This window comes from Oncorhynchus mykiss, chromosome 9 (genome assembly GCF_013265735.2).
Source record: "Oncorhynchus mykiss isolate Arlee chromosome 9, USDA_OmykA_1.1, whole genome shotgun sequence".
Taxonomy (NCBI): Eukaryota; Metazoa; Chordata; class Actinopteri; order Salmoniformes; family Salmonidae; genus Oncorhynchus; species Oncorhynchus mykiss.
In genome coordinates this window covers 18,773,436-18,799,453 of record NC_048573.1, presented here as the reverse complement: position 1 = coordinate 18,799,453, position 26,018 = coordinate 18,773,436, and the positions used below count along the sequence as shown (strand labels likewise).

The 26,018-nt window shown below is 45.9% G+C and overlaps 1 protein-coding gene across 1 annotated transcript in view; it reads right to left on the bottom strand.

The window, feature by feature from the left end:
• LOC110531665 (fibroblast growth factor 11-like) overlaps positions 1-26,018 on the bottom strand; it is a 115,118-nt gene that overhangs the window by 34,029 nt on the left and 55,071 nt on the right. Inside the window, exons 3-4 of the mRNA XM_021614984.2 lie at positions 20,294-20,404; positions 4,774-4,877 (exon numbers count right to left, since the gene is read on the bottom strand). Of these exons, the coding sequence (XP_021470659.2) occupies positions 4,774-4,877; positions 20,294-20,404 (215 nt within the window). The remainder of the gene's footprint in view (positions 1-4,773; positions 4,878-20,293; positions 20,405-26,018) is intronic.

The window sequence follows — 26,018 nt, the reverse complement described above, 5'->3', positions numbered from 1 at the left end:
AGACTGGTGTTTTGCAGGTACTATTTAATGAGCTGCCAGTTGAGGACTTGTGAGGCGTCTGTTTCTCAAACTAGACACTCCAATGTACTTGTCCTCTTGCTCAATTGTGCACCGGGGCCTCCCACTCCTCTTTCTATTCTGGTTAGAGACAGTTTGCGCTGTTCTGTGAGTAGAGTAGTACAAAGCATTGTACGAGATCTTCAGTTTCTTGGCAATTTCTCACATGGAATAGCCTTCATTTCTCAGAACAAGAAATGACTGACGAGTTTCAAAAGAACGTTCTTTGTTTCTAGCCATTTTGAGCCTGTAATCGAACGCACAAATGCTAATGCTCCAGATACTCAACTAGTCTAAAGAAGGCCAGTTTTATATCTTCTTTAATCCAACAGTATTCGGCTGTGCTAACATCATTGCAAAAAGGTTTTCTAATGATCAGTTAGCCTTTTAAAATGATACACTTGTATTAGCTAACACAACGTGCCATTGGAACACAGGAGTGATGGTTGCTGATTTTGGTTCTCTGTACGCCTATGTAGATATTCCATAAAAAATCTGTTGTTTCCAGCTACAATACTCATTTACAACATTAACAATGTCTACACTGTATTTCTGATCAATTTGATGTTATTTTAATAGACAAAAAATGAGTTTTTCTTTAAAAAATAAGGACCTTTCTAAGTGTCCGCAAACTTTTGAACAGTAGTGCATATTCAAAACTCTTACATGTCTTTTTTTCCATCATTAGCAATTAATACGAGTAATAATGTCAACAGTTCATGCAAAGGATTGTTACCTATAACCAGGATTGCCATTGCATTACATTTTTGTCAAGCTAACAATTATTGTGATTCATCCGATATGTTCCCTAACATCCTTACCCCCTAGCAGTAGATGTGGGACGGACACACACACACACACACACACACACATATAAACAAACAAACCCTTTCCCCCACAATCAACCATAAGCTCAACGGTTGTTACATCCCAGAGCCCAACTCAAGAAAGGACTTGATTTACAAATGCATATTCAGTTACAGCTGTTTGAGAAAGCATGCAAGATTGATTGAGGTTGAAGGAATTGTCCTTAGAGCTCTGGGACAGGATTGTGTCGAGGCACAGATATGGGGAAGGGTAACAAAAAATGTCTGCAGCACTGAAGGTTCCCAAGAACACCGTGGCTTCCATCAATCTTAAATGGAAGAAGTCTGGAACCGCCAAGACTCTTCCTAGAGGAGGAGGAGTGGCTGTGTGCGACGATATCTGTGCAGCAACGCTCCCCATCCAACCCGACAGAGCTTGAGAGGATCTGCAGAGAATGGGAGAAACTCCACAAATAGAGTTGTGCCAAGCTTGTAGAGTCATACCCAAGAACACTCAAGGCTGTAATCGCTGGCAGCTAAGCCGAGGACAGCCAAGCCAAATTTGGTTGAGCAGTTGATGTGGATTGGGGCGTTCTCTCTCTGTTGTCTCCTGAAGTCCATGATCCGCTCCTTAGTTTTGTTGTCGTTGATGGAGAGGTTATGTCCTGGAACCACTCCGCCAGGGCCCTCACCTCCTCCCTCAGGACTGTCTCGTCATTGTTGGTAATCAGGCTTATCACTGTTGTGTCATCAGCAAACTTGATGATTGAGTTGGAGATGTGCGTGGCCATGCAGTAATGGGTGAATAGGGAGTACAGCAGGAGGCTGAGCACGCACCCTTTAAGGACCTCCGTGTTGAGGATCAGCGTGGCGGAGGTGTTGTTTTCTACCTTCACCACTTGGGGTCAGCCCGTCAGGAAGTCCAGGACACAGGGAGGGATTCAGACCTAGGGCCCAGAGATTAGTGCTTGGAGGGCACTATGGTGTTGAAAGCTGAGCTGTAATCGATCAACAGCATTTTTACAGGTATTTCAGTGTGCAGTGCGATTGTGTTTGCATCATCCATGGATCTGTTGGGGAGGTATGCAATTGTAGTTGGTCTAGGGTGTCGGGTAGGGTGGAGGTTATATGATCCTTAAAATAACTAGCCTCTCAAAGCACTTCATGATGACAGACGTGAGTGCTTAGGGGCGATTTAGTTCAGTTATCTTCGCTTTCTTGGGTACAGGAACAATGGTGGATAGGGCGAGATTCAATATGTCCGTAAACACTCCAGCCAGCTGGTCTGCACATGCTCTGAGGACATGGGTTGGGATGTTGTCTGGGCCGACAGCCCTGTGAGGGTTAACACGCTTAAACGTCTTAATCACCTCGGCCACAGAGAACGAGATCTCACTGTCCTCGTTAGAAGCAGTGGCTTGTGTTTTTGCGGCTCAGTGTTTTATTCGAAGTGGGCGAAGATGTTTAGCTTGTCCGAGAGAGAGGTGTCAGTGTCCGAGACGTGGCTGACTTTCCCTTTATAATCCGTGATTGTCTGGAGTCCCTGTCACATACGTCTTTTGTCTGAGACGACTTTGTCCCTGTATTGTCGTTTTGCACCTTTGATTCCCTTATAGCTGGTCTGATTGTGCATGTCCATGTTCCCAGCCACCTTGCCGTGGTTAAATGAGGTGATTCACACTTTCAGTTTTGCATGAATGCTGCAATTGTTACAATCGTTATAAGGAGTGGACCAAGACGCATCGTGGTATATTTCCATCCTCTTTATTAGGAAAAGAAACTCAAAGAAAAACAAAGTGTTAAACGAAACGTGAAGCTCAATGAAGTGCTGACAGGCAACTATACCTAGACAAGATCCCACAAAGCACAAAGGGGAAATGGCTGCCTAAATATGATCCCCAATCAGAGACAACGATAATCACTGCATCCCCCGTACAGACTCGGGAGAGGCGAATGTCGAATGTCGAAAGAATGTCGAATTAGTTCTCTGAAACACGATCCTGCCAAGCCGCAAAGCTTCTTAACACACTGCTCGCTTAACCCGGAAGACACCCATGCCAATGTGTCAGAGGAAACAACTGCTGACCAAAGTCAGGATACATGCATCCAGCCTGCCACAAGTCACTAGAGTGCAGCGGGACAAGGACATCCTGGCCGGCCAAACTCTCCCCTTATCCGAACAATGCTGTGAAGCAGTGCCTTAGATGGCTGTGCCATCAGTGTATACGTCGATACTATTTTCAAAGGCAACCCGGAACACATCCCAGTCCGTGTGATCAAAACAATCTTGAAGCATAGATTCCGATTGGTCAAACCAACGTTGAACATTCAGGTACTTCCTGCCTACTATTTTTTAATGATTTTTTTTATTTCACCTTTATTTAACCAGGTAGGCCAGTTGAGAACAAGTTCTCATTTGCAACTGCGACCTGTCCAAGATAAAGCAAAGCAGTGCAACAAAAACAACAACAGAGAGTTACACATAAACGAACGTACAGTCAATAACACAATAGAAACATCTATGTACAGTGTGTGCAAATGTAGAAGATTAGGGAGGTAAGGCAATAAATAGGCCATAGAGGCAAAATAATTCAATTTCGCATTAACACTGGGGTGATAGATGTGCAGATGATGATGTGCAGGTAGAGATATTGGGGTGCAAAAGAACAAGATGATAAATAACAATATGGGGATGAGATAGTTGGGTGTTCTATTTACAGATTGGCTGTGAACAGGTACAGTAATTGGTTAGCTGCTCTGACAGCTAATGCCTAAAGTTAGAGAGGGAGATATATGTTTTCAGCTTCAGTTATTTTTGCAATTCATTCCAGTCATTGGCAGCAGAGAACTGGAAGAAAAGGCAGCCAAAGGAATTTGGCTTTGGGGATGACCAGTGAAATATACCAGCTGGAGCGTGTGCTACGGCAGGGTGTTGCTATGGTGACCAATAAGCTGAGATAAGGCAGGGCTTTACCTAGCAAAGACTTGTAGATGACCTGGAGCCAGTGGGTTTGGTGACGAGTATGTAGTGAGGGCCAGCCAACGAGCGCATACAGGTCGCAGTGGTGGGTAGTATATGGAACTTTGTGACGAAACGGATGGCACTGTGATAGACTACATCCAGTTTGCTGAGTAGAGTGTTGGAGGCTATTTTGTAAATGACATCGCCGAAATCAAGGATCGGTAGGATAGTCAGTTTTACGAGGGTATGTTTGGCAGCATGAGTGAAGGAGGCTTTGTTGCGAAATAGAAAGCCAATTCTAGATTTCATTTTGGATTGGAGATGCTTAATGTGAGTCTAGAAGGAGAGTTTACAGTCTAACCAGACACCTAGGTATTTGTAGTTGTCCACATATTCTAAGTCAGAACCGTCCAGAGTAGTGATGCTAGTCAGGCGGGCGGGTGCGGGCAGCAATCGGTTGAAGAGAATGCATTTAGTTTTACTAGCATTTAAAAGCAGTTGGAGGCCACGGAAGGAGGGTTGTATGGCATTGAAGCTCATCTGGAGGTTAGTTAACAGTGTCCAACGAAGGGCCCGATGTATACAGAATGGTGTCGTCTGCGTAGAGGTGGATCAGAGAATCGCCCGCAACAAGAGCGACATCATTGATAAATACAGAGAAAACAGTCTGCCCGAGAATTGATCCCTGTGGTACCCCCATAGAGACCGCCTGAGGTCCGGACAACAGGCCCTCCGATTTGACACACTGAACTCTATCTGAGAAGTAGTTGGTGAACCAGGCGAGGCAGTCATTTGAAAAATCAAGACTATGTAGACTATTATTCAGGTTTCTGTAACTGTCATAACTTAATTAATCAGAGGTTGCCATACTGACGTGTACAGATGTTATTACTATGGTATAAGTGGTGTTGATAGTGTCATAACTTAATTAATAAGGGGTTGCCATACTGAGGTGTAGAGGTATCCATCGCTGTTCATCCCAATGTAGAGCCCTGTCTTAGTGCTCTGGATGGCTACTATCCTCAGTCCCACAGGAATCAAGTTGAACTGCACTGCAAAACAGACACAAGGGAGGGAAATATAGAGGGGGAGGGGCAGAGTGAAGGAAGGAGATAGAGACGTGTTAGAGCAGTCTGCACATGTTGTTGCTTTCTAAAAACATTCTCAGTGTTTGAAAAACACAATTACAGCCTCCTCTCGTTTCATTCCTACCTCCATCCGTCAGTGAAAAAAGAAAGAGAGGAAGATAGTCAGAAGTTTAAGAACAACAAAGCCTCTCTGTTCCACCTGCGGGTCAGAGTGACCAGGAAGAGAGAGATAAAGGGAGAGGGGGAAAGGAAAGTGTGTGAGAGAGAGAGAGAGAGAGAGAGGGGGGGGGGGGGGAGGAGAGAAGAGAGAAAGAAAGAGGGAAAGATAAAGAGAGAGGGGGAAAAGGAAAGTCTGAGAAAGAGAGAGAAGGGGCAAAAGACAGAAAGAGTGAGAGAGAAACTGAGAGAGAGGGGAAAGGTGAGTGAGAGAGATAAAGAGAGTGAGAGATGAGAGAGCAAGATAAGAAAGAGTACGAAAGAAGGAGAGAGAGAGAACAGAAGGCTTTAAGCCTATGGAATTCATTACGGAGTGAAACCTGCAGAATTCATCTTTAACAACACTGTAAACCCGCGTTCTTTCTCCTTTCTCCTTTCCCACTTTCTTTTTTCTCTTTGTAAAGGGATACTTCTGGGATTTTGGCAGGATCTGGCACCTCTCTGTTCTGGACGGTTTCGTTCCGGAACCTATTTGTCCGGATACGGTACCTCTTCATGAGAAAAAAAAATCACAGTTGACAATGAAAAAAAGTATAATTCCAGATGCCGCCTCATTCATTTTCCTGCACCTAAAATATGTAATTTGAAAACGTTGATTTTCAGCCGGTGCCTAATATTCTAAGATTTCATTAGTGTTGTGCCAGCCTGGGCTTTTGGTTTGTGCAACATTATAGCCTGTATCATTTTCTCTACTAGACATGAGCTTGCAACTCTTATCTTGCCAGCTTTGCAGTTCATCATTTGTTCCCTTATGGAATCATAGCCGCGGGAAGTGTGCTGGAGGAGCTGCAGCACCTCTGATTACTTGAAATAAATTTGCCAAAGTTATAGAATTACTGCCGTCTGTTATTAAATAATAAACAATAGGTTAAATAATGCAGAATACTACTCCAGGAGTAGGCCAATCATTTTGCCACAGAGGATCAATAGCTTAATTAAAAAAAATTGCTTAGCTGTGGATTGTGTTCATGTCGACCAATAACAAAGCATAGAGCCCAGGAACGCTTGGCATATCTGCCAGTGAACAGCATGCAACAAGCCTTTCGCAATATTCCAAATACTATCATGGAAAAACACTTTGGAAAGCAAATGGCTCCTGCTGAAAAGAGAAAACTCTAATCTGATTGTAGGCCACCAAAATATGTTTTATCAACTTCCAAATAGGCCTATTGAGAAAACAATGTTTGACAAAGTGAAACAAGAGAGAGGCTTTTAGCACGAGAGTGTCGGCCATCACCCGCGAGTGAGCTGCGCATCATTGGGTGAGTCAGTGAAACTGGAAAGCTTTTCTAGGAACTCCTCGTATTGTACAATATATGTCTCCACACATCAAGGGTATTGATGGATTCAAGACGAGGAGGTTAATGATCTCAGTGTAACGGTTTTCTTGCGGTGAAGGGGAGGCGGACCAAAACGCAGCGTGGTGATTATTCATGGTTCTTTAATAAAGAAACTATACAGGAATAGACTAACAAAACAAGAAATGTGAAAAACCAAAACAGCCCTATCTGGTGCAAACACAGCGACAGGAACAATCACCCATAAAACCCAACACCAAACAGGCTACCTAAATATGGTTCCCAATCAGAGACAATGACTAACACCTGCCTCTGATTGAGAACCATATCAGGCCAAACATAGAAATAGACAAACTAGACATGTAACATAGAATGCCCACTCAGATCACACCCTGACCAAACAAAACATAGAAACATACAAAGCAAACTATGGTCAGGGTGTGACACTCAGATTCTTCATTTGTCAATGTCAAAGTAGCCTGTCAGTTCGATCATTTGTGCGGTGGTCTGCGAAAGCTTCCAGTCATATACAATTAGGTAGAATCGCATAAAACGTGTTTAGAAAATACCAAATTCTTCCTGGACCCAAGTACAAAATAAGTTTGTGCATCTTCTGTGAGCGCCTCTACTCTAAATGCTCTATGCAACGCCGCAAATACAATGATATGCACAGCTTTGTTATAAAGCAGATTGTTTTCTTCTTCGTGCATTCCCGTTACCTCAGAGCACCCCAGGTCACCCCCTTCTTGTGCTCATTTGTTGTTCCGGCCCCTCCTCATTTACAATTTGGGCACTGACGGTAACAGCAGCTGTGACCGTAGATGCTGTTACCATAGACTTCCAGTCACTGCGCTAATGCTAGATAGCAAGCTTCCTTCAAACTGCAGGCAGAGATATAAAATGGTATCCACGAGTTCATCTGGCTCTGGGAAAGAAGATAAAGGGCTTCATTGCCACAATCCCCAAGTATCCCTTGATGGCAGTTCAGTGCATCTCCTCTATTCTGAACCTTGGATTTTTCCATAAAAACACATCAAACCTGGCTCTGTCTAAAAAGCATTGTATGTCTCTACAGTATCAGTCAAAAGTTTGGACACCCCTACTCATTCAAGGGTTTTTCTTTATTTTTACTATTTTCTACATTATAGAATATATGGAATCATGTAGTAACCAAAAAAGTAATAAACAAAGATATTTTATATTTGAGATTCTTCAAAGTAACAAACATTTGCCTTGATGACAGCTTTGCACACTCTTGGCATTCTCTCAACCAGCTTCATGAGGTTGGCTGGAATGCATTTCAATTAACTGGTGTGTCTTGTTAAAAGTTAATCTGTGGAATTTCTTTCCTTCTTAATGCGTTTAAGCCAATCAGTTGTGTTGTCAGGGGGAAGATAGCCCTATTTGGTAAAAGACCGTGTTATGGCAAGAACAGCTCAATTAAGCAAAGAGAAATGACAGTCCATCATTACTTTAAGGCTTGAAGTTCAGTCAATGTGGAACATTTCACTACATTTATTAGAGTTAACTGCACCTCAGATTGCAGCCTAAATAAATGCTTTACAGAGTTCAAGTAACAGATACATCTGAACATCAACTGTTCAGAGTAGACTGGGTGAATCAGGCCTTCCTGGTCAAATTGCTGCAAACTAACAACTACTAAAGGACACCAATAAGAAGAAGAGACTTGCTTGGTCCAAGAAACACAGGGAATGGACATTAGACCAGTGGAAATCTGTCCTTTGGTCTGATGAGTCCAAATTTGCCCTGTTCTGTTTTTCAACAGGACAATGACCCAACACACTCCAGGCTGTGTAAGGGCTATTTGACCAAGAAGGAGAGTGATGGAGTGCTGCATCAGATGACCTGGCTTCCACAATCACCCAACCTCAACACAATTGAGATGGCTTGGAATGAGTTGGACTGCAGAGTGAAGGAATAGCAGCCAACAAGTGCTCAGAAAATGTGGGAACCCCTTCAAGACTGTTGGAAAAGCATTCCAGGTGAAGCTGGTTGAGAGAATGCCAAGAGTGTGCAAAGCTGTCATCAAGGAAAAGGATTGCTATATTAAATATATTTTCATTTTTTTGACACTTTTTTGGTTACTACATGATTCTGTATGCGCTATTTCATAGTTTTGATGTCTTCGCTATTATTCTACAATGTAGAAAATAGTACAAATAAAGAAAACCCTTGAATGAGTAGGTGTGTCCAAACTTTTGACTGGTAGTGTACAGTATGTCCTCTCTCATCATCAGCGTGTCTTGAACGTGAGCCCAGTGTACCCTCTATGTGGGGGGATATACCAAGTAACAGGTTAACGTGAGCGATATTGACAAAATGCCCCTCGGCTTCACAACACTGCGGGAGCCATGCAGATTTTAAACTGATGCCTGAAAGCATTAAGGCGACTGCTGTCGAGAGAAACAAAGCCCTCACTCACTGCCCTTAAAGGTTCTAAAAGGTCCCAAGAAACAAGCTAGGAATAGTAGCTTTAAATAAGCCACTCAATAGCCAGTGTCACGACTTCCGCCAGAGTCGGTCCCTGGCCTTCTAGCCATCACCGAACCACTTTTAATTTTCCATTTGTTTTGTCTTTGTTTTTTACACACCTGGTTTCAATTCCCACAGTACATGTTCATTATTTGACCCTCTGGTTTCCCCCATGTTTGTGTGCGTGTTTGTTTTATTGTAAGGCTGTATCTGACGGCTGGTATATTGTTGCCAGGTTTTGTTATTTACGCCCGTTTATTTCGTGGTACCGGTATTTTTCCAGCACCAGAGTATTGTGTTTATACTGGTGTTTTTCTTGAATTAAATACCTTGTCCACGCATCTCAGCTCTCCTGTGCCCGACTTCTTTCACCAGTTACTCACAGCCTTGGCAGCCAGTATAAAAAAAAACAACAATCCAAGCGCAATTATCAACCCCTGACCACTTTCGTCTAATACAGTTTTCTCGCTGAAAGGAAGAGAGTGATGAGGGGATGGGTGGTGAAAGAGGGCAGCCATGGCTGCCCCCGCCGCCTCTCTCCATCTCTCTATCTCCAGGCCAGGCTTTTATTTGTTCTATCGACCCCTGAATCTCAACTAGGCCATTTCGCAAATGAACATGGTGTCACCGAAGACCACGGAGAAGATGACAAATAGAAGAGCACCCTCTCTATCGCACACACACACATTGAATATGTAATAGCCCCTTCCTCTCCATAACCCTGGCCACTGCGACAGGCAGAACACACAATCCTCTCTCTCTCTTTCCCTTTCTCTCTCATCAAGACCCTGCACTGACCTGTATTTCTCTTTCTGTCTCCCCTCCCCTCTCTTTTCTCCAATCTCTTTAATCATTAATCATTTCTCCCACCATTCATTTGCTCACGTCCTCTCTCCATCTCTTCACCTACTCTCCAGTATCTCCTACTTTCCTACTACTCTCTCTCTCTCTCTCTCTCCCATCTCCTCGCTATGTTCTGTTCCGTTCTTCCAGGCATCAAAGAGAGGAGTGCGTCAGTCCGTCCCCCCACCCCTGCATCCCCTCCATGGCATAGTGAGTGAGAGTTTGTCCTTCTTTCTCGCTTCATCAACGGTGTCTCTCTTATCGTCTAGGTTATACCACTCTCTGTAGATAATAGGTCAGCCTGCCGTTTCTCTGTTTCCTTTCCTCTTCGCTTTTTTCGCTCTCCTCTCTTTCTTTCTCAAGATGCTTGCCGGGGCTCTGGGGAGACTGCTCAATTAATTAAAGTTGTTTGAGTGAGAGACAGAGGGAGGGAGAGAGAGATATAAAGAGAGAGACGGAGGGTAAGCGAGAGTGAGAAGATAGATAGGTGGCTTTCCTGAATCAATCCCAGCAAGTCAATTTGAGAGCTTGAGATCATCTACACAATAAATAAACGAGAAGAAAAACTACCAGGGAGAGAGGGATGGAGGAGACGAGAGGGCATCAGCGGGCTTGTTGATAAGCAGAAGGGATGGACGGATGACAGGAGGGATAGAGAGTAGGCGTGGAGGAGAGGGAGGAAGGGCAATAGAGGGAAGGTGTGGAGATGGCATCAGTTGTCTTGTTGCTGTGATGTTGTTCTGCATTGAGCCTTGCAGTGAGAACAGGATTAGCTGTCATGTAGAAAGTTCAATACAAAGCCAGGTGGTAGATGTAGTCCATCTACTTGTAGTCCATCTATTTGTAGTCCAAGTAGATGGACTACAGGAAGTATAGCTTGTTCTCTACTTCCTATTTGTTAGGAGAGGTTGTAGAGAGGGGGGTGGCTGTGTCTCAAATGACACCCTAGTCCCTCATGTAGTTCACTACGTTTGACACTCAGGAATCAATTAATATCAGGATTTACGGATTACTTGAGTGATGTGAGATTGACTACTTTTGAAGTGCCTATGATACTCATTCTCCTATTCCTATAGCAGTGAGTTTCATATAGCATGTATCCCAAATGGCACCCTATTTCCTAGGGGCCCTGGTCAAAAGTAGTGGACTCTATAGGGAACAGGGTGCTCTTTATGATTGAATTACTGTGTCATGCTCTTCTGATGTGCATAAGCCCTATCTGTCTGTCACTCATCTCTCATCGCCATGATGACGCTACTTTAAGGGATTACTCAGACATCATCAATCTACCAAACAGAGCAACAGATCAAGAGGAAGAGGATAGGGGTCACAAGAGGTCAAATAATGTAGAGACCACCAGTCATCTAACGTCTGCCTATACGCTCTATTCCTCTTTATTTTGTATTATTTTATCAATTTTTCTATATCTACTTTGTGGATGACACAAGTAATTTTTCCAAAATTGTTTACAAGCAGATTATTTCACTTATAATTCACTGTATCACAATTCCTGGTGATCAGAAGTTTACATTCACTAAGTTGACTGCATTTGAACTGCTTGGAAAGTTCAGAGTCCATCTACACTCTCTCCCTCTCTCTCACTTTCTGTATTTAACCTACTCTATTCCTTCAGTGTTGTTTCACCTCTTTCTAGTTCTCTCCTTCTTGGTTTATTCTCTTCTCTCTCTCTTTCTGCCTCCTGTGAAACACCTACACTCATTTACCTCTGTCTTATCCTACATCCTTATTTCTCAGCACCCCTTCTCTTCCTTACTTCTTTCTTTCTCTCTTGCTGCCCTCTGTCTCCCTGACTCTGTCTTTCGCTCTCTCTTTCTCCTTCTCTCACACTGTCCCTTGATCTCACTTCCCTATTCCTCACCCTGTCTCATGCTCACACACCCTCTGTCTCTCACTGACTCTCTCTGACTGTGACTCTGTCTCTGTCTGTTGCTCTCTGTCTCTCGGTCTCTGTCGGTTTCTCTCTGTCGCTCTCTGTCTCTCTGTCTCCCTCTGTCTCGCTCTGTCTCTCTCTCTCTCTGTCTGTTTCTCTCTCTCTCTCTCTCTCTCTCTCTCTCTCACTGTCTCCCCCTCTCTCTCTCTGTCTCTCTTAGTCTCTATGTCTCTCTCTCTCTCTCTCTCTCTATTTATCTGTCTCTGTCTCTCTCTCTGTCTTTCTGTATCTCTCTGTCACCCGCTCCCTTCATCCGACTGCAGCATAAGAAGTGCATTTCAATGCTTTCAATATATCGCATGCCTTTCCTTTCCTTTCCTTGAGTGCTGCTATCTTTGTGCACAAAGTTTTGATGCTTTTCCTTTCAGAGGTTTTCCTTGTCTTGTCTGTCTGATGAATAAAGATAGCTGTTAACAACTGCACTACTTTGAGAGAGTTTCCCTGTGTGTGTGTGTGTGTGTGTGTGTGTGTGTGTGTGTGTGTGTGTGTGTGTGTGTGTGTGTGTGTGTGTGTGTGTGTGTGTGTGTGTGTGTGTGTGTGTGTGTGCGTGCGTGCGTGCGTGCGTGCGTGCGTGCGTGCGTGCGTGCGTGCGTGCGTGCGTGCGTGCGTGTCTGTGTGGGCGTGTGTGCACGTGTGCTTGCATGCATGTGTGTGATCGAGTTACTCTAGGGAGGATGTCAGACCAGACCAATCACTGAACTGGAAGAGATGAATAACGATTTTCAGAAGCAGTAATTGGAGGGGATAAAAGTGCAGGGAATCAAGCTGACTGGTCCTTATGGCTTTCCGATGGGATGTCCACACAAAAGTCAATTTCTCCTCCGCCCCTGTCCAGACGGATTGAGATTTTCAAAGCAGGCCAAATCCATTGATACCGCTTCACCACCCTTCTAACCCCAATCTCTCACTTTCTTGTTTTTCATCTTCCTCTGCTACTCTCTGGATCGCTGTTTTTCAGTCTCCGTTTTTTTTCTCTGCCTCTCAATAAACTATTCTCACAACCTCTTACACTCCTTGTCTCTCTTTCTTCTGTTTCTCTCTGTCTCAGTTTATTTTTCTCTCTCCATCTCTCTGTTTCATTTTCCGGCCTGTTTCTCCCTCCTATCTCTGTAGGTTGTGAGAGTCCCTCCTCTATTGCTACAGTATTGCTACAGTATTAAGGCATCCTCCTCCCCCTATCTTCCCCCTCTCCATTTCCCCCTTTCTCCTCCCTCCTTCATGTATCTCAAGTGGAGGTCGAGCTCTCTCACACACACAGCCATGTCACAATGTCAACCCACTGGTCAGTCCAGCTGGTCAGAGAAGAGGTGTCCAAAATCTGGATTCCCCCCCCCCCCCCACCCCCCCCTTTCCCTTATTACCCCTATTACATAACTCTCTGAAAGAGAGAGGGAGAGTAATAGCCAGCCTCTCTGACCTCCCACCAGAGGGGGGAGACACAGTGATTGAATGGCCATCAGTGGATCGCCAGCTGCTCATTTGGCATCACAGTCCCTCCTCCCTTGATCTCCTCTTTCTCTCATCTCTCATCCCTCCTCTCTCTCCCTATTCCCTGTCTTCCCATCTGTTCCTCTGCTGTCTGTTCCTCTGCTCTTCACCTTCCTTTCATTCATTCATTCATTCATTCATTCATTCATTCCTTCCTTCCTTCCTTCCTTCCTTCCTTCCTTCCTCTTTGCCTAGGTGTAGGGATACTACTGACACACAGTGCAATTGAGGCCCAGCTAGCACATTTGTTTCCTTGGGGGAACATCAGTTTTTGGTTTCCCATTGGCTCTGGGAATTATTATAATGATTTTTTTTATTTAACCTTTATTTCTTTAGGGAATGAAGCCCTAAATAACCAGTAAAACGGAACGTTTTTTTTAACATTCTGAAAACAGAAGTTGCCGGTTCTGAGAACGTTTTACCATGGTTCCCTGATACTTTTCCTGGGAGGTGTTAGTAATGTTCTGAGAAAATAAATTATACATTACTTGAAGGTAATTAAATAATATTCTGAGAACATATTTCAATTAGACTTTTAATAACACTGACAGCTTATTTTGGGTTAACTGTTTTGAACCAGCACAGACAGTGCCCTCAAAGCTCATCACTAAGCTAAGGACTCTGGGACTAAACACCTCCCTCTGCAACTGGATCCTGGACTTCCTGACGGGTCGCCCCCTGGTGATAAGGGTAGGCAACAACACATCTTCCATGCTGATCCTCAACACGGGGGCCCCTCAGGGGATTGTGCTTAGTCCCCTCCTGTACTCCTTGTTCGCCCACGACTGCATGGCAATGCACGACTCCAGCAACGTCCTTACATTTGCCTACAACACAACGGTGGTAGGCCTGATCACCAACAATGATGAGACAGCCTACAGGGTGGAGGTCAGAGACAATAACCTCTCCCTCAACGTGAGCAAGACAAAAGAGCTGATTGTGGACTCCAGGTAAAGGGAGGCCGAGCACGCCCCCATTCACATCGACGGGGCACAACAACTCCTATTCCCCCTCAGGATAATAAAATATTTGGCATGGGTCCGCAGATCCTCAAAAAGTTCTACAGCTGCACCATCAAGAGAATCCTGACTGGTTGCGTCACCGCTTGGTATGGCAACTGCTCAGCATACGACTGCATGCGCTACAGAGGGTAGTTTGTACGATCTAGTACATCACTGAGGCCAAGCTTCCTGACATCAGGACCTATATACTAGGCAGTGTCAGAGGAAGGCCCTAAAAAAGACTCCAGCCATCCTAGTCATAGACTGTTCTCTCTGCTACCGTGGGTTAAGCAGAACCGGAGTGCCAAGTCTAGGTCCAAAAGCCTCCATATCAGCTTCTACCCCCAAGCAATTAGACTGCTAAACAGTTAATCAAATGGATACCCAGACTATTTGTATTGACACCCTTTTTTACACTGCTGCTACTCGCTGCTTTTTATCTATTTATAGTCACTTGACCCCTACCTACATGAACATATTACATACATTTACTAACCTGTACCTTCGCAGATTGACTCAGTGCCGGTACCCCCTGCATATAGTCTCATTATTGTTTTTATTATTTTTTATTATTTTCTAGCAAATATTTTCTGACTTAAAAAAAACAGTATTGTTGGTTAAGGTGTCACGTTCTGACCTTAGTTCCTTTGTTTTGTCTTTGTTTTAGTATGGTCAAGGCGTAAGTTGGGGTGGGCAGTCTATGTTTGTTTTTCTATGTTGGTTTTTGTATTCGGCCTAGTATGGTTCTCAATCAGAGGCAGGTGTCGTTAGTTGTCTCTGATTGAGAATCATACTTAGGTAGCCTTTTTCCACGTGGGTTTCTTTTTAGTATATTTCCTGTTTAGTGTTTGTCATTCCCATTACGGGACTGTTCGTTTGTTGCTTATTGTTTTTGTTCAGTGTTCATTTTTGCTTAATTAAATTATGGACACTTACGACGCTGCGTTTTGGTCCTCCAATCCTTCTCGCTTCTCCTCCTCAGAAGAGGAGGACGAGATCCCTTACAGAAACACCCACCACAAAAGGACCAAGCAGCGTGGTAACGGGCAGCAGCAGCGATCGCAGGACTCATGGACGTCGGAGGAGATTCTGGACGGCAAGGGACCATGGACACAGGCTGGAGAATATTGCCGCCCCAAGGCTGAGCTGGAGGCAGGGAAAGCCGATGAGGAGCCTATGAGCGAAAGCCTATGAGGAGGCAGCACGGCGGCGCAGCTGGAAGCCCGAGAGGCAGCCCCAAAAACTTATTGGGGGAGGCACATGGGGACTGTGGCGAAGTCAGATAGGAGACCTGCGCCAACTTTCTGTGTTTACCGGAGAGAGAGAGGGACCGGGCAGGCACCGTGTTATGCGGTGGAGCGCACGGTGTCCCCGGTGCGTGTGCATAGCCCGGTGCAGTACATTGCAGCACCTCGTATCATCCGGGCTAGAGTGGGCATCGAGCCAGGTGCCATGAAGCCGGTGCTCAAGAGCTCCAGTGCACCTTCACGGTCCGGTCTGTCCGGTACTACCTCCACTTACCAGCCCTCCGGTGGCAGCCCCCCACACCAGGTTGTCTCTCTGTCTTCTCCCTACAGTCTCCCGTCTGTCCTGAGCTGCCAGAGTCTCCCATCTGTCCTGAGCTGCCAGAGTCTCCCATCTGTCCTGAGCTGCCAGAGTCTCCCGTCTGTCCTGAGCTGCCAGTCTCCCGTCTGTCCTGAGCTGCCAGAGTCTCCCGTCTGTCCTGAGCTGCCAGAGTCTCCCGTCTGTCCTGAGCTGCCAGAGTCTCCCGTCTGTCCTGAGCTGCCAGAGCCGCCAATCTGTCCTGAGCGGCCAGAGCACCCAGTCTGTCCTGATCCGCCAGAGCCGGCAGTCTGTCCTGAGCAGCCAGAGCCGCCAGTGTGTCCTGAGCCGTCAGTCAGCCAGGTGCTGCCAGAGCCGTCAGTCAGCCAGGAGCTGCCAGAGCCGTCAGTCAGCCAGGAGCTGCGAGAACCGTCAGTCAGCCAGGAGCTGCCAGAGCCATCAGTCAGCCAGGAGTTGCCAGAGCCGTCAGTCAGCCAGGAGTTGCCAGAGCCGTCAGTCAGCCAGGAGTTGACAGAGCCGTCAGTCAGCCAGGAGCTGCCAGAGCCGTCAGTCAGCCAGGAGCTGCCAGAGCCGTCAGTCAGCCAGGAGCTGCCAAAGATGCCTGTCACGCCGGCGATGCCAGAATCGCCCTTCACTCCAGCGCTGCCAGAGCCTTCCTCCTGCCCGGCGCTGCCGGAGTCTCCCGCCTGTCCGGCGCTGCCGGAGTCTCCCGCCTGTCCGGTGCTGCCGGAATCTCCCGGCCATTCGGGACCCGTGGTGTGGGTCCCCAGTCCGAGGTCGGCGGCGAGGGTCGCCGCTCATAAGAGGCCACGGGGGTGGTTGAGGAGGCGGACAAAAACTATGGTGAAGTGGGGTCCACGTCCCGCGCCAGAGTCGCCACTGCGGACAGACGCCCACCCTTATAGGTTCAGGTTTTGCAGCCGGAGTCCGCACCTTGAAGGGGGGGGGGGGGGCTACTGTCACGTTCTGAGCTTAGTTCCTTTGTTTTGTCTTTGTTTTAGTATGGTCAGGGCGTGAGTTGGGGTGGGCAGTCTATGTTTGTTTTTCTATGTTGATAGAGACTGTGTGTGCTAGAGACTGTGTGGGTAGATGAAGGCTGGGCGTTGGGGGCTAGAGACTGTGCGGGTAGCTGAAGGCTGGGGGTTTGGGGCTAGAGACTGTGCGGGTAGCTGAAGGCTGGGGGTTTGGGGCTAGAGACTGTGCGGGTAGCTGAAGGCAGGGGGTTTGGGGCTAGAGACTGTATGGGTAGCTGAAGGCCGGGAGTTGTGGGCTAGAGACTGTGCGGGTAGCTGAAGGCCTGGAGTTGGGGGCTAGAGACTGTGCGGGTAGCTGAAGGCTGGGGGTTTGGGGCTAGAGACTGTGCGGCTGAAGGCTGGGGGCCGCAGGGATCGATCCGACAGGACGGCAATGGTAAAATTAGCAATTAACTGGCAGGGCGGTGCAGCCGCAGTGTGTAATACGCCTGGCCAGGGGCCAAATGCCCAGGGGCCAAATGCCCAGGGGCCTCTGCCAACAGCAGCCTCTCTGCCTAATTGTCAGCGTGAGGGAGGAAAAGAGAGCAGCGAAATAGAGGAAGGAGGAAGGGGAGGAGAGGGAGGCCTCCCATCCCAGTGTCCTTTAACAACTTCCAACGGTCAAATGTACTTTGAGAGAGTTTATGCGTTTGCGTGTGTGTGTGTGTGTGTGTTTGGCTTCTTAGCTAAATGTAGAGAGGAGGGCAGGGGAAGCCCAGTAAGAACTGCCTGTGGGCACAGGTCCAGCAGAAGACTCCAGACACTCTGTGCATCCAAAAGGGCACCCTATTCCCCATATAGTGCACTTCTTTTGACCCGGACCCATAGGGAATAGGGTGCCATTTGGGACTCAGGCTGTCTCTGTAGAACTAATATGAATCTGACCATTTCCTCCTTAATTATTTATCTCCATTTGCTGCTGATTTGGTCCTTTTCTGACTGGCCTCCTTAGCATACGCCGCAGTAGGGTGCATAATTACACACACACACACACACACACACACAAATGGACAGGCATGCATAAGCACATGTACAGACAGACACTTGTTTTATATAGGAGAGGTCAGGGAACCAGTGGGGGTCCTGATGGGAGATTTCAGGAGGATGAGAAGCAGAGACAGAGACAGGGAGAGTGAGCGGGAGAAAGGGAGAGAAAGAGAGAGAGTAGAGTGTAAGCTATAGCGTGACCGAGACAGAGAATACTCAGCAGGTCTCTCAGCCACTCAGAACCCTAGCAGCCTGGGCTGTGTTGTGTTGTGTATGAGGGGTATCTCTGCTCTCTCCATAGGGAGAAGACCTGTCATTCTGTCATTCTGTTATGGTGTATCTCTGCTCTCTCCATGGGGAGAAGGCCTGTCATTCTGTTATGGGGTATCTCTGCTCTCTCCATAGGGAGAAGACCTGTCATTCTGTTATGGGGTATCTCTGCTCTCTCCATAGGGAGAAGGCCTGTCATTCTGTTATGGGGTATCTCTACTCTCTCCATAGGGAGAAGGCCTGTCATTCTGTTATGGGGTATCTCTGCTCTCTCCATAGGGAGAAGGCCTGTCATTCTGTTATGGGGTATCTCTGCTCTCTCCATAGGGAGAAGACCTGTCATTCTGTCATTCTGTTATGGGGTATCTCTGCTCTCTCCATAGGGAGAAGACCTGTCATTCTGTTATGGGGTATCTCTACTCTCTCCATAGGGAGAAGACCTGTCATTCTGTTATGGGGTATCTCTGCTCTCTCCATAGGGAGAAGACCTGTCATTCTGTTATGGGGTATCTCTACTCTCTCCATAGGGAGAAGACCTGTCATTCTGTTATGGGGTATCTCTGCTCTCTCCATAGGGAGAAGGCCTGTCATTCTGTTATGGGCTACAGTAAATACTGTAGGGGTCATTCCAGACCTCAAACATACATGCTCAAACACGTACATAAACATGCACGCACACACACACAAAAACCACTAATTTTTCCTATTCAATATTCTGTGCAGTCGGGTAGATGCTTGTGCTGTAGATTGATGCGCAATTACAATGATGTCAATCACTCCACAATTCCACCGTGCTGCGGGAATTAATAAATAATCTGCCTTGAAAGAAAAGTGAACAATTTATAAATCCTGTACTGTACATTCCAGATCTCCCTCCATTCGTCTATTTCTCTCTCCCCCCCCCCCCTCTCTCCCACCTTCTGTATCTCCCCTGTTTCCCTTACAAAGCGCTCACAGTAACAGTAAGACTGATGTAGGGTTTGATGGAATTATAGTTATTAAATTAACCGTAGCTCACACTCACAAACACTTCATGGCTGACCTCCAATCTCTAAATAAATGACTTAATACTCCAACCGGGCCCTGTTTTATTACTCACTGATTTACTCTCTATACTGCCCCTACCTAAAAAAAATCACCCACACTGGCTAAAGAGAGTTAGTTGTACAATATATTTCAGATTTAAGACTCACAAAATCTTATGGAATAATGTGTCCACGCTTACTGTATAGGCTACCTGTCTAAAAATACGTACTGTCTAGAAAGCATTCACACTATGCCAATATGAAGTGTAGATTTTCATATCGCAATACATACTGTGAAGAGTTACATGGCATTACATAATGACCCTCAACATGACATCCCCCCCCCCCCCCTTTGAGAAAGGAACAGCATGCGTTGCGTATCACCAGATAATCACAGTGCCTTGGGATCTACAGTAAGCGTGACTTTCCTCATTACAAATTATGCTAGCGTTATACCTTTTCGCCGTAAGGTATTTCACTCTAAGCTAGTGGGAAGTGCGGCATCAACACATCGTGGGATCCTATAATGCTCTATTGATCTGTTGTATGAGAGCCCAGTGGTCCCAGAGGAAGGGAAGGTATGTTCTGCTCAGTGATCACCCAGGTGAAAACCCTAACCTCCTTCAAACTAAAAGTCCTAACATAAGCAGGTCTCACATTATAATGATCTGGTACAGGTGAGACCAGTGGGCCGTAGAGGACTGGGGATACTGTATCTTTTGGTCAGTGATCATTCAGGTGAAAACCCTGACTGAGGGTAATACACCCAGCAGAGAGACTACTCAGCAGGTGAGCGAAGTTTCCCCTACTTACAGTTTCAGGATCAGCTCCCCCTCCCCCAATCCTAACCTTAACCATTAGTGAAGAAAATGCTGGAATGACCCAAGATCAGCATGTTCACCCTACACCCGGATAACTGATCCAGCAGGAAGACTACTATCTGGGGCTAACTACCGAGCTACTTGGGGAAGATCTGTGAGGAACCAGAGCTATGTGGATAACAGCTGTTTTAGACTTGTCTAACTGACACTCCAGATGGGCAGACAGAGGGACAGGACAGCCAGGGGTTGAGGACAGCAGACTGTCAGACGCAGACAGACAGGTGCATAACCGTCCCTGGAAGGTTACAGGAACAGTGAACACAGACAGACAGACAGACAGGTGTGAGACTCAGAGATGGACAGCAGGGTTATAGGGAGACAGACAGGTGTGAGCCAGACAGACAGACTTACAGAAGGAGCTGCTTTCGTCCTTTGTGCCGTCCATGGTGCCATCCGGAAGCATCTGGAGGTAGAAGCCATGCCGGTTGTAGAGTCTTGTGACGATACCTTTCAGTTGGGGCTCTGCAGGTGGAGGGAACAGGACAGGGTTAACAACACACAGGTACCACGGCAACCAACATATGTGTGTGGCCTCATACTGCCCTATCCTACACAAACACAGCATCTGGGAACGTGTGTGTGTGTGTGTGTGTGTGTGTGCGTGTGTGTGTGTGTGTGCTTTAAGCAGGTGGTGGATATCAAAGTTGATGTCCAGCAATTAAAGAAAGACTCTGCGCACTGCAATCTATTTCCTCCCATCTTCCACCTATATTTTAACATCAGGTCTAAGACCTTAAAGGAAAACTCTTCCCAAAAATGATATTTTGGTATTTGCTTCATATAGTTCCAAAAATGTTTTCCTTGTCAGCAATCATGTTTACAAGATGTATAACTTTCAAAATACAGAAATACAGCTGCCCTTATCAAGAAGAAAATGCAGTCAGATTGCAGTATAACTGCAGTACACTTTTACTGCAGTTTCAAAAGTGCAATCTTTTTTGTAAGGGTGGTGTGATTCATTTTGCATTATATGATGCAAAATGCATCATACAGGCTGTATTTATGTCATTTCATTCGGACTAATGACAAATAGTTTGGGTTTGGAATTTTCCTTTAAGGTGTTGTTATTATGGACACATTCTGGAGCAGACTGCATGTAAATGACAGTGTGCAGAGTGCTCCTTCTTACTGGTGAACAAACAGTCACTAAGGGAGAGAACGTTGTGTCCCCCTAATGCATGAGAGCCCTGCTATTTACACTGAAAGGCACCGTCTGTGTCTACAGTGGCCTTCTGATTGATGGGACCTTGCAAGGTGCCTGCTTAAAAAGGGACAGCCTCTACTGTGAGGAAGGTAGGGTGTGTGTGTGTGTCTATTGCCTAGCACGGAGAATGCTTCATTAAAGATGGATAGCATGTGAGACTGTGCTGCTCTGTTTGGGTAGAGGAGTGAGAGAGTGAGAGAGTGAGAGAGTGAGAGAGTGAGAGAGTGAGAGAGAGAGAGAGAGAGAGCGAAAGACAGACAAAGAAACACTTTACTGAGCTACTAAAAGTTGCATGACCCGGGACACCATTTTCCATCTACTGTGGTGCTCTGTTTTGTTGTTTTCAGAATACGTTCTGAGGCAGAAAAGTTGTTTGTCGAGCTAGCTGGGATTTATATCTTATATGAACTGTGAGCTTATCTGCTGCATTTGCAGCCTCTAGTTGTGTGTATTAGCTTTCGGTTGACAGCTAGCGTGCTAGTATGCTAGCTAACGCTATGGGACAACAGCAGTTGTTTACCCTGCCTGACAACATATCAAATCCTTCACTTAGAACCTCCAAATAGCAGGAAAATAATGTGTAGCATCTTACGTAGCTTCCTGTTGACAGCAGGGGACAGCAGTTGTTGGTTTCTTTTTTCTGTGCTCCACACAAGACAGTCTGTCACGTCCTGACCTTAGTTCCTTTTTTTATGTCTCTATTTTAGGTTGGTCAGGGCGTGAGTTGGGGTGGGCATTCTATGTTTGTATTTCTGTGTTTGGCCTGGTCTGGTTCCCAATCAGAGGCAGCTGTCAATCGTTGTCTCTGATTGAGAACCATACTTAGGCAGCCTGGTTTCGCCCTTCAGTTGTGGGTAGTTGTTTTCTGTCTTTGTACCAGACAGGACTGTTTCGTTGGTTCCGTTTTGTTATTTTTGTTCTAGTGTTCAGTGTAATTAAAAGATCATGAACACGTACCACACGGCACCTTGGTCCTCTCCTTCTTTCACCTACGACAGCCGTTACACAGTCCCTCACTTTAGACCTTCCAAGAGCAGGAAATACAGGGAATGTCTAGCACCTTGTTCCAGTGTGCTAGCTAACGATACAGGACAACAGTAGGGTTACCACATTTAACATACCCAAATACGGGACAACAGGAAGATTTTGTGGGACAGTGTAGCCTAGATTAAAATATATATATATTTGTCAGCAGGTGTTTGTAAAAAAAAAAAAAACGTAGGCATTAATATGAGGGCTAAGTGCCTTGCCCCACAAGTTAAAAATATCATATTTCAAAATAGGCCATCATTACTGTCAATTGTGAATTATAATTTTTTACAATATTGTGTCATATAATGGTGTTAACAAACTATATAGCCTTCCTGTATTTTGTTCAAAGCACATTTTGCCTAGTTGCGTGTGCTGGACTATTCAAGTAACTATCCTAAAATCTCAAGAAATGAGCTGGTGTTTTTGGTGTAACAGTAACATTATACTACGCTATTATATTTGGTTCTGAATACAAATAGATCATTGTGATCTTCCAAGGCATTGATTATTCAGCTTTGATCTAACTGTACTAAACGAGCACCACTGTGAGAAGTAGCGTCGTGCTGCTCTGGACACCCCTGCTCCCGTTGCACTGAACAAGCTAATTAAAGCACACCTAGCTACTCATTTGCCTCGTGCAAAATTTGGTGATGCAGAAACGAGAAACTACACGTGTGGCTGTTTTATGAAAATCTGGGAATATGTGGATACGGAAACATTTCTGGCTGTTCTTACTTTTATAGCTCTTCATCAGAAGTGTGCATTTTGTAAGTAGTTAGGCTAACAGTCCTCTCCAAGTTTAGCTGGAATTTAATTTAGCTTGAAAGGATTTGAGAAATGTGATTGGTCGGCGATAGGCCTATGATGTTGGCCTACGTCTCGTCTTGCGCTACGCAGAATATCAGATCTCGACAACAATTTTCATAAACGCAACGTGAATGCAGGAGACAGGTTGGAATGTCTGACTGAAATACGGTGACAAATCAAATAGCACTTCTAAATCAGCGATGTTTGAATTTGTGGGACAAAGGGACCAAATGCGGGACTGTCCCGCACAATCTGTGACATGTGGTCGACATGTTTTCTGTTTTCATGTGCCCCACAGCAGAGAGAATCCTTCACATTAGACCATTAGCAGGGAAAATACTGTATCACATGGATCACAGGGAATGTCAGACTACTTAAGTGCCACTACAATCCAGATTTAATGAGCAACATCAAATATGCATGAGGGTACGGTAGTATCGGGGCATCTGGTAAAACAGGGCTTCTGACACCTTGGCCTTTTGAGTACGGGGAGGAAAAAGATATCACTTGTACAGTTGTGTGTGGCTGCTAAGGGTTTAACCGTTTCCTTCCTGGGAATAGTGAGGGAGATACCTGTACACTAACATTTGTTAAATCATGAAAGGCCCTGACTAACACAGAACGTGCCAGGAACGTTTACGCAATGTGGAAACGTCCAGTTGGTGACACAATGCTGTTAATTGTTGGGTGAAGGTTGTGGCCCCTGGAATGCGATTGGATCCAATAATGACCACCTCATCGGCAGTGGGTGGTCAAACACCAGACACACAAGGCCAGAGTTCAACAATTTGCTTGTTCTGGAGTACAGTTTTAATCCCAAATTAAGCCTCAGTCTACACTTTCAAGCCTCACTTATCATACTGTACTGGACAGAAGCAGCACTTCTCATGACAGTGGATCTTACGCAATATTACAAAATACTGTCTATAGAGACACATTACACAAGCACACGCGGTCAAGCACACACACAAACACACACACACTCACTCCCCCTTCAGTCAAGGTTAAACACAGCAGTAGCTGCTGCAAGTGGTGTGGAGTCGGGGGAGCATGTCAGTCAGACTGGGCTGTGTTCAGCAGAACATCTGGGGGTTCTGGAGAGGGCAGGGGCCAGCCGAGGAGAGCTTCCCCCTCCTGAGTCTGTCCTGCCTGGGCTGGATGAGCTGTCAGGCTGGCCCTGATGGACCTCCCTGGTTCCGTATGCTAAACACTGCAGGGGCACCACTGCTCTACCACTCCTCACCACACACACACACACACACATTGCATGTACGCACAAACACACACCACACGCACGTTGCATGTACGTACACACACACACACAAACACGTTGCATGTACGCACACACACACACACAAACACACACCACACACACAGCCCCACCCAGCCGCAGGCGTCACCGCGGACTGATAGAGAGAGGAGCCATCGATCCAGGATTAGGCGCCTTCAGGACTGCACATGATGTTTTAACATTCTGGGTGTGAAGCAAGGGGGAATAAGCCAAGCCAAGCGGCCACTGGAGTCGTGAGCGGATGAGAAAGCCACCTACAGTCACACACAGGAGGGGAGGGGCTGAGAGAGAGAGTCGTGCCCGTTTTCAGAAACATAACTTTTGCCATTCAAAGGAAGTCTAGGTGTAAGAGACTGTAACAAACATGAATATATTCATTTGTCTTACCCATTTAAGTCACAATATTCCCCAGTGTCTCACATCTGACAACTTGACCCATTCCCATTGGTTTCTTTTCCTTGGCTGTGTGTGGTAACTGAGTGCAGAGAGATCTGAGATGGATGTGTGTGCGTGCGTGTGTGTATGTATGGGTGTGTGTGTGTATGTGCGGTCTGAGATGGATGTATGAATGCTGGCAGGTCCCTTCCCAGAGCATGGAAGTGACGGACACATCTAAAGGAATGGGGTTGGCAGGGGGCAGAGGGGTGGACTGGAGCCGTCACACACACACTGATGCCCACTCTACGTGGGACCTCTCTGGCATCCTTTCTCCGTCCATCCATCCATCCATCCGTCCACCCCCCCCCCCCCCCCCAGTCCGTGGAAGCGTAGTGAGTTATGTGGTTTGGATCCCTCCTAATAATGCCATATATCAACCAATCAGCAGGGGATAACAAGGCATTACTTTTCTCTGCTGAAAGAGAGAGGGAAGAAAGAGAGGGAGGCAGATAGAGGGAGAGAAATAAGGAAGAAAGACAGAGGGAGTGAGAGGAAAGAGAGAGCTAGATGGAACGAGAAAGACCTAGCACACAACAAGAGATGGAGAGAGAAAGAGAGAAGCAAACGAGAAAAAAGAGAAGGAAATGAGAGGTAGAGAAGCAAAGCGAGAGAGAGAGAGAGAGAGAGAGAGAGAGAGGGAGGGATGTGTGGGAATTGCGTGGCTGCGGCGTGGAAGGGTAGCAAGGGATGACAGAGTTATTTCATTAGGAGAGATTCACTCTCTTAATAAAAGAGGAGCGAGCATCACGCCTTCACGACCAACGTCAATAAAGCGCTGAGGCGAGACGCTGCTTAACCAAACCAGCCTGTCTGTCTGTCAGATACACACTGGAGAGAGATGGTTTCATTTAAATTTGCTTTGGTAAATATGCTTGTTCCAGTTTAGTTGACCTATTCACAGCAGTACAAGGCCATTCAGACAGAATATCAGGAGATAACAGTATTGGATGTGCTGCAGGACATTGTTCATTATACTGTTAAAATAGCTCAAATAACTCAAAGGATATCGGTATGACTTAGATTCAATTACAGGTTCATTCAGTGTTGGAAAAAGAAGATATCTTTTAACAGAAAATGAGTCAGGTAAAGGTGAAAGTCACCAAGTAAAAACTACTTGAGTAAAACTATTTGTTTTGAAATATACTCAAGTTTCAAAAGTAAAATTGTAAATCACTTCTAATTCCTTATATTAAGGAAACCAGACGGCACCATTTTTTTCTTCTTATGGATAGTCAGAGGTACACACCAACACCAGTATACCACTCTGAATCCCACTGCTGGTTGGCTTCTGAAGCTAAGTAGGG